Source organism: Amphiprion ocellaris, chromosome 12, assembly GCF_022539595.1.
Source record: "Amphiprion ocellaris isolate individual 3 ecotype Okinawa chromosome 12, ASM2253959v1, whole genome shotgun sequence".
Taxonomy (NCBI): domain Eukaryota; kingdom Metazoa; phylum Chordata; class Actinopteri; family Pomacentridae; genus Amphiprion; species Amphiprion ocellaris.
The window spans coordinates 8123722-8142801 of record NC_072777.1 but is presented as its reverse complement, the minus strand read 5'-3'; the positions used below and the strand labels follow the sequence as shown (position 1 = coordinate 8142801).

Sequence of the window (19080 nt, the reverse complement as noted above, 5' to 3'; positions counted from 1 at the left end):
ATGATTGACTGATTATCAGATTGTCTATTTTCCTTTTTAGATGGAAAGGAAATTATGAAACTGAATATGTTTATTTAGTCATGCGCATAGAATTCAAGAAAATTAGACTTCTTGGCAGGATGATTGAATCAAATTTTTCCCTCATTAAAGATAAACAGTTGAGAACCGAATGCACTCAGTTATTTGACTGTTTCAAGGTCCCTGGTCCTGATGAACCTCAGTGAAGTCTTCAGTGTGATTATCTGGTTTGTGACGGTCAAGACTTAAACATAAATTTGTTATATGAGGCTACAGACTGAAACCTGAGCCCATTTAGTAGTTTTATAGTCAAATTCAGTATTTTTTTTACCCCACTGACAGGCTTTTCTGCTGGGAATGATTAAATTTCACTGGTTAAAATAATATTTTGTCAAGCAGTGTCGGAATTCTTGCTGTTGTGATCATGTGCTCATCCATCTGTTCTCTGCCGCTCATCCGGACTTGTGTTGTGTAGCAGCATGTTAGTCCAGATGTCCCTCTCTGCAAAGTTTTCCAGATCCAACTGGAGCATCCTCAGGTGTTCCCAGACCATGAGATGTATAATCTCTTCAGCGTGTTCTGGGTCGACCTCGGAATCTTCCACCTGCTGTCCTAAACCAGCTCCTTTTAATAGGACGAAGCAGCAGCTCCGCTTAGTTTGATATTGAATAAAAAACTATTCTTTAGATCGACTATTTGCTGGAGCTCTACAACAGACCACCAGAAAAGCAGCAGCAACATCTAGCATCCCTCTGTTTACCAGCAGGACGAGGCCGTCAGCGGGCCGATGGTGACCCAGGCAGCAGGTGGCCTCGTCCAGCAGCCCCACCAGCCGCTCCATCAGTCCGGACAACACCTCCCCTCCCTCTTCCTCATCCTCCTCCTCCTCCAGCGTCTCCCAGTCCTCCTCCAGCGGCAGCACCCAGCACAGAGCTCCCATGGAGAGGGAGCGGGACGACGTGGACGTGGGAGCGGGAGTCAGAGGTCGCCTTCGAGAGCCGTTCGTGCCGCCGCCAGAGGAGGAGGAGGAGGTCACAAAGAACATCTACAGGTTCTCTCTGTTTCTACGAGTAGACGCCATTAATCCCTCGGCTCGGACTTTACAAACACTCCACACACTCCTGACGGCGTAAGCCTGGATTATCAGCCAGACCGTGGGTCATGTGATACAGGGGGAGTGAGAGCTGTAGGAGGGACAAGAGGATTGTGGGAAAGGATTCCTGCAGGTAAGTTTGAGGAGGTTTAGAGACTGTACATGAAGATGAATGAAGAGCAGTTTTGAAGCTCAGTGTGGTTGCTTCAGCCATGGTTGTTCCAGCAGTGTCCGACTCCTCCTAGTTCTCAGCTACTAATCCAAAAAATGAGCAAAGAGGTGGAGCGTGAGTGGAGCTGAGGTGGACCATGAACTGTTCTCTATCAGCACCCACCTGTCACTCAAAGTGGCCACATCTGTCATTATGTAAGCCTTAAAACTACTTAAATGTGTGATTTATATAAAATGTGTCTGCCATACAGTTGTCACGATTTGAGAAAACAGCTATAGAGACCAGAACTGTTCTTTGTACCAGGATGTAAACATGTTTATTTATGCTGTAAAGTTGGATGCTTTTCCATGAGGCTCGATGGGGACTAACTCACTTTTAGAATCAGTCTCCAGTGGCCAGATGAGAAATTGCAGCTTTTGGCACTTTCATGGTGGCAGATTTTTTCATACCTAGAGGTTGCTGGTTGCAAAATGCTTAGTTTGGCTGGACTTCATGCTGAACAAAGGCTACTGAGGCCATAAGTGGGAATTATAGGATCAAGCTAACTGTCAAAACATAGGATATCTCTGTCTGACAAGAGTCTTAAATTGTCACAGTGTCACATGACTGACGACACATTGGGAGGACCAGGGGCAATGTGGTGTCTACACAGTGTCTGATGCTACAGTGTCAAATGTTCCCTCAAAGAACACACAGCGATTGTCCCTAGAATGGTATAAAAGAGAAATGAAAGAGACGGTAAAAATCCTTGGGACGTCATGAAGTGTTGAAAGACTCAACACTGGTTGACATCCACTATGGTGGAACCACATCGTCTGTATGAATCTGACATAAGCCTAGTTTATAAAAGAACTAACATATATTGTTCTCATTTGCTCTCAGATGGAGCTGTGTAATGAATTTTAAAAAACAGAGACAAATTCCAATTCTGCAAACTTTCCCTCCTCCACACAGCTGACCAATCACTGAGCAAAGTTTCATAAAAAACACAAAAATAGTCGGACACAGTACAGAGTTTTTCTTCCTCCCTGTTAAAGTTTTTTTTCCCCTCCCACTGTTGCTGACTGCTTGCTCATAGGGAATCCAAAGGCAGTCTCGTATTGTTGGGTTCTCTGTTCTTCGTTTAAAAATTCGTAATTTCTTACTTACTGATTTACTCTGCGAGGTGCTATGTGATGACATATGTTGTGAACTGGCACAATATGAATACAAATTAATGTAACTGAATAGGATAGAGCTGCAACCTCTCAGCCTGTGTTTGTACATCAAGTGGAGAAAAAGGCTTAAATGTATGAACTAAACGAAATGCTTTATGTGATAGTGTTGGCTGGTCCATCCAGATAACCATTTTACTGTGAGAATAATAAGGAAGAGAAAAGAGAGGGGGCGCTAAAAGAGAAATAAATAAAATTCCAGTTTTTTAAAGTCTAAACCTGCTGAGACCTCACCTGTCCCGGTGCCTCAGTGTCCTCAGATGGCGTCGTCGTCAAAGTGTCATCAAAAACAGGAGTGAGGTTGCCATCTGGATCACTGACGAACGACGAATCTGTGTGATCAACAAGATGTGTTTCATAATGAGGTCTTTTTCTGTTCAGTTCTCAGAGTTCATTCATTGTGTCTTTCAGGACCTCTGATTCTGCTCTGGTCCCATTTCAGCCGTTAGAAATAGCAAATTCACCTCTAAATAAACATAGACAGCTGCATTAACCTCGCAGTGATCATTTATTGAAGAAGTCCTGCAAAAAAAAAACCCATAGCCTGAATCTTCTGTGGGCAGTTTTCCCAGAATTCCCCGGGGGGAGGCCTCTGGGCTGCTGCTTTAAGTGTATCTGACTGAGCATCGATCTGCCTTCACAATAAAAACATTTAAGTTAAAAGCTTCAGATTTCCTTCATTTCTAGATTCAGTTAAACAATGAAAAGGCTGACAGTGTGGTTTAACATCTATACATGAGATATATTTATTGTGGTGCTTTTATAGTATGTTTATGGCTGCAGTCTCTAATTCAGTGTGCAGGTAAAAACACTGTAATGTGCTATGTTGGCCAGGAAACCAACCAGCAGGGTTTTAATTATTTACAAAATTTAAAGCAGACAGAATATATATTTCAGGTTGATTTAAAGAGAGGTGAAGCTGCTTGATTTAAAAGTGACATCTGTGAGAACCAACATGAGGTGTGTGGAAAACACAGGATACAAGATGAGGTTATGCTTGTCATACCTGTGGTCCAGGCCTGGAGGTTGGTGGGGGTCGGTGGCAGGAAGCAGGGGTCAGCGGGGTCACTGGGGTCGGGCCAGACGCCGGCCGGCTCCTCGGTGTTGGGCGCCTCGTCTCTCCTGAGCAGCAGCTGGAGCTTCTGGTGGGTGAAGAGACTCTGCATGAGGTCCAGGTTCAGTCCTGAGACAGCAGCTCCGTTCACAGCCAGGATCTCGTCTCCTGTTCTGAGGCCTGATGGGAAACAGACACAGTTGCAGGTATAAAACACGTTTACAGTCACATCGTCTCTTTCTTTGTCTCTGGTTTAACTGCAGGGCCATGAATGCCCTCTGCTGGAATATAGGATGAATTTCAGTGCTACAAACCAACAGAAACTCAGTCATCCCTCTAAATGGAACCTGAAACATTGTTGTGTTTTCTTTGAGTTGTTGTACCGTCTCTAGCCGACAGTCCCAGCGGGTCGACTTCGCTGACGTAGACGCGACTTTTTCCTGCTCCGTCCACATGACCTGTCACTGCAAAGCCTGCAGGGACGAGAAGAAACAGGTGATAAATGAACAGGTAAAAATGTTTATTAGTCGTTTGGTTTGCAGACACAGAACATTCTTTTAAACACTAGTGCTCACTGATGGGACTAAATGTAACTGAAAAATGTGTTCTGATTATGGTTGTACAAAATATGAAACCATTTTTCAACATTTTTCAAAACCCAACAAGATCCTAGCGGCCCTGAAATGTTACAGTCAGCACCGATGAGAGCTTTTCTTAAAACTGGAGCTCAATGTGTTTAAGATGTAAAAGTTTCGTATAACCTTAAAGCTACAGTTTAGTTTTTTCCAAACTGCTACACAGGGCCTTAAGCAGTGCCTTCAGTGACAGACTGACACTCTAAGAATAAGAAATAGCGTTTACGCAGGTCTTTTATACCAACATTGAGCTGTTAAAATAGTGGGATCAACAAAGTTTATCTTATCTCAGTGAAGTGATGCATGAAGGGTTTTGTTCTCACCAAAGTCTTTCTCTGCGTCGGGTCGACAGATGTGCAGAGTGAAAACGCTGATGGCTGAAAGCTGCTGCTCATCACACAACTGAACACAGATCAGAACAGATGGAAGTCAGTTGTTGATTAGAATCATGACCATAAACATCCAGTTAAAATTCATTTGATGTAATATATTATTAAACAAGCACCAGAGATCAATTTGGCTGATCAATAAGGGTTATAGTTAATGATTAATTACAGCGACTATGAGGAAAATATTATCAATATAACATGACAATGGGAACAGTTATTATAGGTATCGTTTTTAATCATTATTGTTGTAGCTGAGACAATGTAGATGATAATCTACACTATGAAATATTACTATAACTAATATTGTTCATATTTTGGAAGATAACTGTAGTGGTAGAGATGGTAGTAATACAAGTATCAAATCATTTCTTTTTGTCATCTTTTTGTTTAAGCATAATTTGTTGAATTAATAAAAAATAAATGGTGTGAGATTTTATGACAAAAACATTTTAAATAATATTCCTTATCAGGTTGGTAGTTTGCAGGCATCACAGTGACTCAACAGTGTGAAGTTCATGCAGGTACAGCAGGTTGGGTAATAAACACACCTGCACAGCTGCAGCTCGGCCTGTGGAGGGCGCCGCCTCCCTCTGTTTGGACACACAGTCCAGCGTCTGCAAGAGAAAACACACGTGCAATTAGTTTTTTTTTAGACTTCATCTCACTGCAAGTCAAATTCATCAAGTGTTTTATGAAGATGAGCTTCAAATAAACATGAAAAACCTCAAATACAAGAGAGAAAGATCGAGCTTGTAGGATTTAAAATCCTCAGTATGCCTCATAAAGACATCTCACAAAATTCATCCATCCATCCATCATCTATACAACACCTAATCCTCATTAGGGTCATGGGGGGCTGGATTCTATCCCACTGACTCTGGGTAAAGGCAGGGAACACCCTGGACAGGTCACCAGTCAGACAAACAAGCACACTCACATTCACACCTACAGACAATTTAGAATCACCAATTAACTTTTTGGACTTTGGGAGGAAGCCGGAGAAAACCCACGGATGCACAGGGAGAACATGCAAACTCCATACAGAAAGATCCCAGGCCCAGGCCGGGATGCCATCTTCTGGCTGCGAGGCAGCGGTGCTAATAAGAGGTCATGGTGATCAAAGAGCTGAAATTACTGAAGCTTCAAACTCAGAAACAATATGACACAAATAAGGAAATACATAACACGGAAAATGCAGTGAACTTTAAGAAATCAAACTTTCTAACAAGCACTTAAACACACCGACAAGGACGAGAGAAACAGAAAAATAAAGATATTCTTCTTTGTCATCTGAGAGGAGAAGAAAGGAGATAAGAGGAGGAAGGAAATGAGGAGAAGCAGCAGCAGGATGCAGAGGAGACTCAGGAGGAGGCGTCGTGTTGAGAGGAAGATGATGGAGGTTAAAAGAGGAGCAGAAGAAAAGAGGAGGAGGTCATGTGACAGCAGGAGGAGAGGAGGCGTGGAGGAGGTGGGGGAGTCATCTCCTGCCTCTGTGGAGGGATTAACACTCAGGGACAAAGGAATTCTGGGAGAATAAAAGGCTCTCGAAGCTTTTAATCCTCAAACAAATCCCTCCTCCTCCTCCTCCTCCTCCTCCTCGGCGGGTCGACACACCAGCAGGCCGCCTTCAAACAGCTGTGCAGCTAAACAAACACTGAATCTGCTGCTCCTCTTCCTCTCCTTCCTTTGTCCTCCTCTCTTTTCTCCTCGTCTTTAGGGGGTTCAGGGGGTGACAGGTGGCATCAGACAAAGCTTCTCAGCACTATATGAGACCGAGAGTGTGTGGACATCATCTTTTTCCAGCTGCGAGTCCTGAAGTTTCTCTCAGGACTTTGTCAAGAAAAATCACCCAAAGATTACAAGAAGCTGAACTATTTTCCGAAGAAATTGTAACATTGTGAGACATCCTCAAAGCATCACAAATTCATTGTTTAAATGTACTGACTCCTAATTTGTGTTAGGAATTTGTCCCAGTAAATGTTCAGTGGGGTTGAGTTCAGGTGACTGTGGAGTGAAGTCCAGTCAGCTCTTCTTGGTCTTCAGGTCAAACTTTAAGACATGTTTGGGCTCATTTTCCTCCTGCAGCGTTAATCCTTCTCCACAAAGATGCAAACCAGAGGGAGGAGCATCGTCTGATGATCTGCTCACTTTCGATCCATATGGTCCTGTTTGGAGACTACTGAGAGTTTCCACAAAATGTTTCAGAGCTCCATGCTCTGCCTACTTGGAAAACCTTCAGTCTAGCCAAGATGTGACGCTGACAAAGCTCCTCTTTGCTTTCACTTTCACTTACTTGTTATACCACTATCACAATGCTTCTTAGTGAGCAACGGTCTGCTGGAAACTTGAGTCACAGACATACTTCTAAAAGGTGAACAAAAGCTGCAGGTTGATTGAAGTGAACATTCCTCTGATGAGCCAAACAAATTCAAATGTCATCTGAATGCTGCTTCAGTGGAAGCCAATGGAACTCAAGGAACTCTAACCATTGTACAAAGAAGTTAACTGGTCACTACCACTAATCTGATCAGTTTGATTGATGATGAAGAAATAAATCTCAATCTGACAAACTTCCTCTTCAGTTTACATATCAGAACATTCTAGTCATTTTAAATGTTTCTAATTATTTCCATATTTACAATAAAATGGAGCAGATTTTCTCAATGGGTTTGTTTTGGATGCTGATGTAGTTTTAGAGCCATGATTTTTTTTTAATATTTCAAAAAGTTTAAAGTTTCAAGCCAAAAATATCTAACTTCATGAAGAAAAGTTGCCACAACAATCTAAGAATAAAGCTGTAGTTTTCCAAAATCTGAGAAAAAAAGTGTAATGTTCAGAGCAAAAGTTGTGAATCAGTGTTAAGCAGCAGTGACTTCTAAATTAATCCAAGAGTCAATCAAGAAAAAAAAAATCTGCAGTCATCTCAGTTTTGTTGCTTTTCTTTGTCTTGTTTCAATGTAAACTGATCTTGTTTTGGATGCACCTCTGAGCTGCAGACAGCAGTGGTGTAGTAAATAGATGGTATGGCGACAAGGCTCTCAAAAACCACACACACACACACACACACACACACACACACACACACACACACACACACACACACACACACACACACACACACACACACACACACACACACACACACACACACACACACACACACACACACACACACACACACACACAGAGTGAGCCATGACTCACGACAAACTAAAAATACGCCCTCGCAGTCTATATTTACACTTAATTAAGAATGATAAAAGGCTCGGATACTAAATTGTGTTCCGGATCAAAACCAAAATTAGCCCCAGGGGATCATGGGAAAAAATTAGGGGTTGAGCTGCGCTGAAATTACAGGTCGGTGAAGTCGGAGGGGTAATCAGAGCGGAGGAGCTGCCGTCAGTCTGGAGTCTGAGGACCACCGACTGTCAGTGAACACATCACCATCACTATCATCTCTGCTCATTAATTCTGTTCAAAATCACTGATTTTTACATTAATGTCCTCAACAATTCAACAGATTTCGTGATGATTTCTTGTATTCAGGCAAAAAAATCTGATAAAAAGCTCTCTATAAACCAGGCAAAATCCAAAACAGGCACGAACACTGGCTGCAAATGTAAATGAGTCAGTTGTTGTACTGGTAGATATCCAGTGACTCACGTAATGATGGCAGCCGAAATACCTAAAGTTTATCCAGAAAGGACTGTTTGTTGCTTTTTACGGTAAGGACTCCCCCCCGGACAGAGCGGTGAGGTGGAGGCCGTGAGGTCCGGTAACTGCGCGGGCTGTCGGCTAAACGTTGGCTGGACAGAAGCAGCTGTTTGTCTCCTGCAGAGTCGAGCAGCAATTAGCTCCACATGTACTTCAGAGATGTGGATCAGACCGTCTCCGTGGGTTGGGACTGCCCAGAAACCACAGCCTGAATCATCTGATCTGATCCGAGAACAGATCCTCGAAGCCTTGATGGAGATTCAGTTTACAGAATTACATCTGTGCTGTTGCATGGCTCCTTTGTAGGAAGCACTTTGAGGATGCTGGAGTTCTGTTTAACCACAATTGTTCCTTCAGTTTCAAAGGACAAGGTCGGGATTTTTCAAGTGTGTCTGAAAACGACACTGAAGTGGGTTTTGCAGGTCTGGCTACATTAAAGTGATGGGGACAAAATTCCCAGTCCTGAAGTTTATCTGAAGATGAAACAAGGCTTGGGCTGAGTGGGGAAGTCCAGAGGATATCTTCGAAAATTTCACCTTTATGTTGCAAAGTTAAGATGCAAGGGAGGAGTAGCAACCAGAAGTTGGGATTTTGTTATTACTAAGAAGATTAACACTTTAAAACATATCCACTTGATGTGATTAACGCAGACAAACAAAGCCTCATGTTACCCAAAGATAAAAGTTTGTAAAACACCACTTCATGAAGAAAGGATATTTAAATGTTAACACGGACACCTGACATGAAAAATCATAAACTTGTCTTTTAATTATGTGGCTATTCCTGTACCCTTAATTATTAAACTTATCCAAATGGCTTTTGTGTAGTTACTGAGATTTGTTTTATGTCAAACTACATTAAAAAAAAAAAAAGTTTGTTCACTTGAGGATGTCACAAACAAGCAGTGAACATAAACCTTTTAAGGTTTGATTGAAACAGTTTCAGAGCAATTTGTTGATTCATTTGGAGCCTGATAACTCCAGTATTTCTTCTGTTTTATCTCTGGTTTTGGTCTCCACCTCTGTCTCTTTAGCTGATAATGCTCCACTATATTCACCAGCTCGTCCCTAACCGTGTTTTTTGGAGTTGAAGCAAAGCAGCCTGGCCTCCCCCGAAAACAGCGATACTCACTCAAGGGGATTAAAATGTCCAGTGTTAAATAGACAGACAGATTAAACCTTTTTTTGATCCCGCAGCGGAGAAATCTACAGTTCAGTAGGCGACCTCTTGCTGTCATACGAACTGCGTGGCGTGCACAAACTTTTCTTTAAAGCGGTGGCATCACCACTGTTGTTCCCTATAGATGGAATGAGGCTTGTCACCCTGGTAACTAAGAAAATAGAGAAGTTTGTCTGAGATGTGCAAAGGCCTATTTCAATCTGAACAATGAGCTTTTCAGTATTCCTGGCCAAACACCGACTTAAAAACATGCACAATTTAAGAAAAAAAGAGTAATAAGTAAACTCAAAATGAATCTAAGTCTAAAAAATGTTGGTTCCACATGGGAAGTGAAGTCTTGGATTAAGTCCTTTAACAGACTTATGCCACTAACGTGGATGTTCTCGCTCTTTGTCCAGCGACATTTCAAATACTCCTATGTGACATTTTGGGGGTCATTAGGACTCAACCTGTTGTGTTGTTGAGGTAAGAGGGTGTAAGGACAGAGAGAGAACCACAACAGTGAAGATTAAGCCAGGAAGCTAAACAAGCAGCTGAAACTCACATTAAAGCTCCGTAAAGCTGGGAGGAGCTGCAGATTCAGCTGATAATCCTCTGCAGGTTAATTACTACCAGAGACACCTAAACATTGTTTTCACGTTGCCATTAGATACATTATTATACCTGTGTCTAATTCTAGTGGCCATGAGTGAATAACGCATCATGTTACTTGATTTTAAGGTTCTTCTTTCTCCACTAAATTGGGAAAACTGTTCCTCCATGGAGCTAATTTTGGCTTTTCAGATCAAAACAGACACACAACAGACACAAACTGTTGACAAAGTTGTCTGTTGTTTACAATCTCACTGTATGTAGGAGGAAATAAATGTCCCATCGCTGAAAGTAGGAAGCCCGTACAAGAAACACAGACCCAGAATAAAAGCAAACTACAGGATGCAGACCTTGACTTCCACATATAGTACCGTTCAAAAGTTTGGGGTCACTTCGAAATGTCCTTATTTTTGAAAGAAAAGCAGTTTTATTCAATGAAAATCGCATTAAATTAATCAGAAATACAGTCTAGACATTGGTAATGTGGTAAATGACTATTCTAGCTGGAAACAGCTGATTTTTAATGGAATATCTCCATAGGGGTACAGAGGAACATTTCCAGCAACCATCACTCCTGTGTTCTAATGCTACATTGTGTTAGCTAATGGTGTTAAAAGGCTAACTGATGATTAGAAAACCCTTGTGCAATTATGTTAGCACATGAATAAAAGTGAGTTGTTTTTTTTTTGAACATTTTATTTATGAAGATTTTCAATTTGAATTGTAAAACAATAACAAAGGTATGAACAGGGATAAGAAAACAAAAAATAGAATAAATAAATAAATAACAAATAACAAATTACAAATTCGTAACAATGCCAAAAAGTTTTCATAGAAAACACGAAATTGCCTGGGTGACCCCAAACTTTCGAACGGTAGTGTACTTTTGACCAGAAAATGTTTTTGTTGAGTCAGTTTTTGTCCTATAACATCATATAATAAATGGGAAAGGCTATGTCTGCTTTCTGAAGTTATCACTACACACAATTTTTGAATAATGCTGAAATACCCACCCTACAGACTTTAAGTTCTACCTAAGAAAATTGTTCTTTATACCATCCTTTAAACCAGGAAAACCATAGCAGGTGTTTAGAACATCTCTAAAGCTTGTAGAAAACAAACGTTGACTTTGAAGAACCAGACACACATACAGAACATACCGAGTCCTCTGATTGGTCAGTTTCATGTAAACTAAACTATCAGCTGACAGCCAAACTACAGCAACATGTGGCAGCAATTTCCCACAGCAAACCACGATGTCCGCATACTTTTGACCATAGTGTAGTAGCATCAGCAGCAGCAGGAAGACCACAGATTAGATGCTCTGTAGGTTAAGTGCCTTGCTCGAGGGCAGGAGGGAGCAGGTGACATGCTGAGATCCTTCAAACCCTGCAGCTCTGATTGTCTACAAAATTGGATTGTTAACATGTGTTGTGGTGTTCGAAAAGCGTCTGACGGTCAGAATCGGAGCCAAAATAAACCTCCAGCTGTAGAGAGAGAGCCGCTGACAGATTTATCCCCCTGACTCTGAATCCCGGACTCTCAGGGTCCCAAAATAGCTCACTGTTTATCGAGAGAGGACCTTCAGGAGCCGAGGATGATGGGAAATTCAGAGACAGATTACAGCATGTGAGAACAGGGTTTTTTTTGAGGGGGGGCGCTTTGCCTTTTTTGGAAAGCTGAGTACAGAAGCAGACAGATAATGAGAGGAGAGGGAGGTCGGACACTAAACAAAGGATTTAAACCAGAGATGACGCAAGACTTCAGTCCAGGAGTCGTAAAATGTAATGTAACGGAGTATACTCACTAAAGCTCAATAGTCAAGCACAGTTTCAGGTACTTTACCTGAGTTTTTCCTCATTTTACTCCACTAAATACTTCTTACATGCAGTTTCTGGTCATATGTTTTTGGTCTTGTCACATTTTTACTCACTGTGGGCTCGTATTTCACTGTAATATAGTTTTGCAAATCAATAAAATGTTGAATTTCTTTGATTATTTATCTGACAAAATATGAAAAAAAACTGAAAGCACCATAAACAAAAACAGCAGGAATTTCAAATACCAGAAGATATTTTAATATTCACATTTTTATCTTGTCTTCATACTTGTCTCTTATTTGCTCAGTGTAAACACTGCCTGCAGTTCAACCCAAAAAGTTCCTGGCAGCTTGATGGTCGCACTGAGAATTTTTTAGCTTTTTACAAAATCGAGTGAGAACAAACTGTATACTTAGCAACTCTTGGCAACTCTTAGGATGAGACATGTAGACTAAAGGTATTTTTATTAAATATAGTGATTTTAAGCAGATGAGTAGTTCAAGGAGGAGTCAGAAAGTTGTAAATATTTTTTTACACTTTCTGGCTATGATATGTGGTGAATCATTAGTGGTATTTTAGCAGTTCTTTTAAAGAAAACATGTTTAAACCTGTTGGCAGGTTTGGGAGGTCAGAGGGTTAACATACAGATTTTATATTAAAATATCCAGCGGGGCAGGCTATTACCTGGGGAGCTGAGTGTTTGCTGTCCTTGCTGCGCCTGTTCAGTCCATCCAGAGCCTTCAGAGAGGACGGCAGGCCTCTTCTCCGGTTGTTTCCTCCAGACAGGGACCGACAACGGCGTCGCAACGTCACCTCATCCCGACTGCACACCTGTGTGAGTCCACAGAGAGACATTTACTGTCTGACGACTGTGCACGAACTCATACTGGAGGTTTGTTTGAACAATACAAAGGGAAACATTTGAGCTGGTTAGAAGCATTGGCTCTCACCAGAGCATGAAAGGAGGACACTGAGAAGACTCCCAGACGTCCCAGAGTGCTCTTGGAGGGCCGACTGGCCACGGCGAGGAGGCTCTTTGGGTTTGGGAGTTCGCTGCCCTGCAGGCTGGACAGATAACACCTGAGTCTGAACAGATCCAGGTTCAGTTTCTCCAGGTTCTGCTCCCACTGCTGGATCTGAACACAGACGATCACACAGGAAAACATGTACTGTATAAAGACATATTCATTCATATATTCTTGACTACTTCTGTTACAACTCTTGTGTCTGCTGCTGCTAAAAGGAGCCTGTTTGTGCTGCTGCTGCACTGAATTCCTTCTTCAACCTTTGTTGTGAGAAACTTTGCAGTTATTTTGTACTCCACAAAGCGATTACCTCCCATCAGTTTAATCTAACATCACCATAGAGGCCCAGTGAAGGGGAATTTCTCCTCCTTCATCTATTCTCCATCCTGTCCTCCCTTTCTTCTTCCTCCCCTCTTTCACTTGTTCTCACAATTTAACTATAAAAACACCAGAAATACAAATCATTTACTAAATCATAAGAACATTTCCTCCATTTTCCATCTTCACCATCCTCTCAGCTCTCCCTGTCCTCCTTCTCTCCAGAGTAAATGTGTAATTGAATGTCGAGTAGGAAGATTAGCCCCTAATCTGCAGTCAGAGGACCTCTGAGTTCAAACAACAGCGCTGGGATCAGTTTCACAGTTCACAGAAAGAGATTAACCAGCTGCTAAATGATACGTCCAATCTGGACTCTCTGTTTCCTTACATCTGCTGTCAGGTATTAGTCTGCTGCTGGGATTCAATCTGCTGCGAACAGGAACACAGAGACCTCTGAAACACAGCGAAGCAAAGTCTGCTCAACTTCAGCAATAAGTTATTCCAGTAACAATAAAAATGTAAAAATGTGTACGTAATGCTGATAACATGTTGTTTTCAAAGTTTAACTGCTGGTCAGGTGCTAGCTGAGCTGTCAGTGCTGAACTAAAGGTGTTAACTAAGCTAAGCCCTTTGAAGTGATGCTGATAAAGCAGCATTCAATCAACAGAGGCTCTTCTAGCTGCTATTATTAGTCCACTCTCTGCCCACAGTTCATCAGGTACCAGATCTAAGACAAGGGCTGCAACAATTGATCAGTCAATCATCACAACACTAACATGCAATGATTTCTATAATGAAAATAAGGTCAAAGTCAAATAAATGCCTTTTCTAGCTTCTCAAATGTGAGACACACATCATCCAAAGAGGTCACATTTGTGGGGAGGAACCTGCAGCAGCTATTTTACCTTATTTTCTGTCATTTTATAGATAATTCCATCTATAAAAATTGGTTTTCCATTGCTGGTTTCTCAATAACAATGAAAGATTTTGTGTTTTGGGATTTTCTGAGTCAAGAACAGCAGCTGTAAATGAACTAAATATCGGTTAGTTAGTGAAAAAGGGCTTTAGACATTTCTGCATTATCGAGTCTAATATAGAGACAGAGGATGGCTGTGGGGGTCGTGTATACATTTTGAATAGATTAAAAAGAACATAGCATCCATCAACAAAGAGTTAAGTTTTAAAAGCCATGTTAGTGAGCCAGAGCTGCATATAAACTTAAAACATAATAACTGTGAATATTAAGTCCTGTAACGTCTTTGGAAAACGACAGGATTGTGACGTGAAAGAGGCCGATGAGGATGTCGCTTTCTGGCTCTGGTCACTTAGAGGTGCAGATGTGACACTCGGCTGCCGTCACCACCTCGACATTTGCTTCCCGGTATCACCTTAACGGCCTCGTCTGGCTCCGTCGTTAGCGGGAAGCCGTGCGTTGTTCCAGGCCGCCGGTAACAGCCCCAACACATCTGGAACTGATATTAAACCCGACTCCACGTGAGATCGAGCTCGGATGTTTTTCTGCCGTGCAGCTGAAGAACATCCTCAAGGCTGTTTGTTACGTAACGACTTCAACCGTTACTAACTGAGAGTTTCCTCTGACTGGTGCAGCTGCTGACGATACCAGCAGGACGGTAACAACTTTATAAAAGGCCTCATCCCTGCTGCTGCTGTCAGTTTGCTGGTGTTGACACTTTCAGCTCAGCTCAGGGTTCGCATTGTTCTGACGTGACTGGAAAACAATCCAAACCCATGTGATATTATTTCATCAAATCAAGTCGCCATGCTCAGAGATTTAAACCTATTTAATAGCAGCAGCTCTAACAGCCTGCTGCGGAGCCTGCGGGCCCTCAGAAATCACTATCATGTGTTTTCAGAATGTCATGGGATTTCCAGCTACGGGATGATAATCAGAGACAGCACGGAAAATGTTTTAAAGATGCCACCACGACTGACTTCTTGGTTCCTCTACATTCTACGTGGTCAGAACGATGGTGGTCGCCATTAAAAACAGTCATCATGGAGAAAAGGTTATTTCCAGGACTGCCTGCATTATCAGACTGCTTCACTGTGATGGCATCCGCTTGGAGACGTAAGACAAACGTATCTGCTAAACGCTGGAACACATGGAGTCAGTTTGTCAAACGATTTAAGTAAAATGGTGTTAGTTGTATTGCAATCAGTTACAATGATTGTTTTTTTCCCCACCCTTAAATAAAAAGAAAACCTAAAAGAAACAAAAGACAAATGCATATTATGCTTGTGTTAACATAGCTGAAAAAGGCATCACCTCCACAGAATCTCCGAACCATCAATTCACTTCCATTGGCAAAATTTGATCCCTGCTAATCTTGATGGGGTCATTCTTTACCTAGAAAGTTTTGACGACGTTGTTCCTCTTTCCAAAAGCCTTACTCTTATGTGATTTGTAATATTTTTAGGTACTGATGCTCATTTCTAGCTACTGTCCTAAAGAAGCAAACTTCTCTAACAAGTGAAATTATCTCTTTTCTTCTGCTATACTTGTATCTGGTGTAGAGGAGAAATCCAAACTTAAAGTGTGAATGTGAGACTAAATGATTTGTTAAAAGGAAGTTAACCAATTCAAATGAAACCTGTTCATCCTGTTGCATGGTTTAACTTTTGACTTAGGTGTCAAAATTTTCCCTTTACACTGTCAGAGGAGACACTCACAAATGCATTATGCAGTGAAAGTGCATTTAATATCGCAATATACAGTATATGTGCCTTCCTGAATTATTTAAAATGCAACTACAAGGAATTTTGATCTTAAATCTTTATTAATCTCCTGCTTATTTTTTGATTAACATATTTCGTCAATATAAAAATGACCTGCCCTGAGTCCCAGGTGGCTTTAAATGTCTTTTGTTTTAACTGACCAACAGGCAACATAATCATGTTGGATCATTTTTTCCTTTTGCCTAATTAAAGATTTTTTAATGAAAATTGTTTGATTTTTATTTTGTTTCCTGACAAACTGATTCAACTCTTGAGTTTATACGGTGTTAGCTTGGGTGTCCCCACTGTAGAGCTGGAACTAACAACTATTTTCATTGTTGATTATTCTGCCGATTATTTTCTTGATTGATCAATTTCTAGTGTTGTCAATAAAGTGAGAGAAAATAATGTTGTAACCACCCAGATTCCAAAGTTAAGACATTCAATTTTTGCTTACAATTTAGGAAAAAAATCCTGAAAGCTGGACCCATTTAAGATGGCAAATGTCGCTGACTAATCCATTATTTGACTGAATGTTGTAGCTCTGCAGCAGTGATTATAAAACCTCTGATGTTGGTGTAAACAGTTCAACATGTTGCAGTTTCTATTTCTAACACCCTGAACAGCCCAGTTTAGTGCTGGTCCAGCATCGATCCCAGCAAACACTGACCTGGCTCTCCACCGCCTTCCTGTTCTTCTGCTCCTTGATGACGGACAGCTGCAGCTCGGCCATCTTCTTCATCTTCCCGTCCATGTCGATCTTGTGCAGCAGCGAGCGGCTCTGGCAGCGCAGCAGCCGCAGCGTGTCCTCCTTCCCTTGACGCTTCGCCATCAGGGAGGCGCTGGCAGAGTGGATCGCTGTCACCCAGTTCTCCAGGTCGGTCTGGTTGGTGGCCTGGGTGGGACAGATGGATATAAAAACAAATGGTGTGAGTTTAGGTTCACTGAGTGTTTGACAGCTGCAGCGACAAACTAGAATAAACTGAACTACATTGGTTGAAGACTGGTTGTAGATATCACAGTCAAAGCAGTGTCTGAGCACTGGATTTCACTGGATTGCACAGTGGTTCGGTGGTTAGCACTGTCGCCTCGCAGCTAGAAAATCCCCAGTTTGCGTCCCGGCCTGGGCCTGGGATCGTGCATCTTCTCCCTGTGCATGCATAGAGGTTAATTGTTGATTCTAAACTGTCCATAGGTGTGAATGTGAGTGTCTTCACCTGAAGTCAGCTGGGATAGACTCCAGCATCCGCCCCCCACGACCCTACAGAGGATTAAGCAGTGTCTAGATAATGGATGGATGTTTTCATGCACATGCTCCATTTCCTTTTCAGCTCGAACAACTCCGAGTGGTAATGTCCAAAATTTGGGGAAATCTGGCAGTTTTCTTTACTCTTGTCTGAGGTAGAATAGTTGATGTATCAATAAAACCAACTGAAACATACTCAGATCACTGAGACTTCACTTCCTGGAGAGACAAAACTAGAAAAAAAACCATCTGCTGTGTGCGGAGTTACTCTGTAACCCACCTCACATTAATACACAAAATTAACAGAAATGTATCAGTTCCATCATGTTTTCCACTTTCTTTCTGAGCTTTGACTGGAGCCCTTTGAATGATCTCATCTCACTGTGTCCTTTTCCTTCCACCTGCTCTGAATATTCACATAACTCTAGTGGATGGAAACAGGCATTAATTCAAATTTTCTGGAAATTTGATTAAAATTTGTGCTGCATTCATTTGGAAACCTTGCTGCAGAGACGTTCTACCGAGAGAAAGGAGCTGTGAAATATGAGACTGAGCTAAAAAACAGGGAATGTCCCTTTAAGAGCAAAACAGAAGCAGTAGAAAGCAGCACTTTAAAGCATTTTTACTTTCCCCTCATGGTCTGAATTCAATCCCTGAGGCTTCAAGAACAAACATCTCATGACACTAACAGGCGTTTTTGTTTAGAAGGAAAACGTGTTAGAGGATTTGTCGGGGTCATTGTCGTAAAGAAGAACATTTGTTGCAGTAATTAGCCGGGTGTTGTGACTCCCATTAGCAGCTTTCACCCTCTTCCACCCTCCATCTTCATCTCCTTTCAGCTTCTGACAAAAGCTCCTCGACACCTCGGTCCCCTTCCTCCTCCTCAGCGAAGCTCCAGGGATCCATGGAGACGTGTTGGAGGAGGCCCGCTGTGTGATTTGTGTGTCTGTAAACACACTCTAGTGCTGAGAGAAGTGAGAGTTACTATGGGAATAAAGAAGTGCTCTCTGAGCTCGTAAAAGTGTGAGGAGGGACATCACAGAGATAAATGCTCCCTTGCTAAATCACGGGTCGACATCACCGCTGCCACAGGAAATATGCAGCATCTAATTTTAGAGCGCTGTGACCCCTGAACCTCTAAAATCCTGCTGTTCTACTGCTTGTTTCGTTTGAGATCAAGGAATATCCTGAATTAGATGAGAGAATAAATCAGTTTAATTTTGGTGCAGCTCTTCTAACAGCCTCACAGCTGTCCGCTTCACATATGTTATATTGTCCGCCAAGAAGCGAGCAAACTTAAAGGCTTCAGTTCAGAACTGTGGATCCCCTTAGTCTCTAAAATGTGATCTTACTACTGAGACTATCTTTGGTTTTGCATTCCACCCTTCTTCCCCCTCGCTGATGGTGGTGTAAAACTGGCAGCAGATGGAGGAAATGCCCACAGCAGCACAGTCATTACAAAGCAAAACACATGCAAAGAAAATCCTAAACTGTGTCCCGTGGCTGTGTGAATGTTTGTGGTGAGAAGCCACAGCCCCGTGTAACACCACATACCATTCCTACGCACTGTTCTGGGGTTGAAATGACAGAGCGTGATGGGAAAAGAGATGCAGCCAGCAACCAAAAGACAGACAATCGAGAGAAAATGGGTTCAAATATAGAGAGAATGAAGGGAATATTTCCCAGAAACCAATTGCAATTGTACTTGGTAATGTTAAAAATGTCACAGCACCAGAATTATTTACAGGAACAAGATGGTAACATTTAATGGTGGTGCGTTCAAGGACGCTCCAGCACCTGAGGTTGGATCTTGCGATTGCACAGCTCAGTTCTCAGCTGTCAGAGCTGTCACAAAATAAACATGGCAATGGCAACA

The 19080-nt window shown here is 41.9% G+C and overlaps 1 protein-coding gene across 2 annotated transcripts in view; it reads right to left on the bottom strand.

Annotated features, from left to right (window-relative positions):
* LOC111576617 (rho guanine nucleotide exchange factor TIAM2) overlaps window positions 1–19080 on the bottom strand; it is a 68743-nt gene that overhangs the window by 11537 nt on the left and 38126 nt on the right. For both annotated transcript variants that reach the window (XM_035953818.2, XM_055016058.1), the window contains exons 6-13: window positions 16629–16853; window positions 12830–13015; window positions 12564–12710; window positions 5124–5189; window positions 4510–4588; window positions 3935–4024; window positions 3504–3731; window positions 2732–2829 (exon numbers count right to left, since the gene is read on the bottom strand). In XM_035953818.2, coding sequence (XP_035809711.2) covers window positions 2732–2829; window positions 3504–3731; window positions 3935–4024; window positions 4510–4588; window positions 5124–5189; window positions 12564–12710; window positions 12830–13015; window positions 16629–16853 — 1119 coding nt within the window. The remainder of the gene's footprint in view (window positions 1–2731; window positions 2830–3503; window positions 3732–3934; window positions 4025–4509; window positions 4589–5123; window positions 5190–12563; window positions 12711–12829; window positions 13016–16628; window positions 16854–19080) is intronic.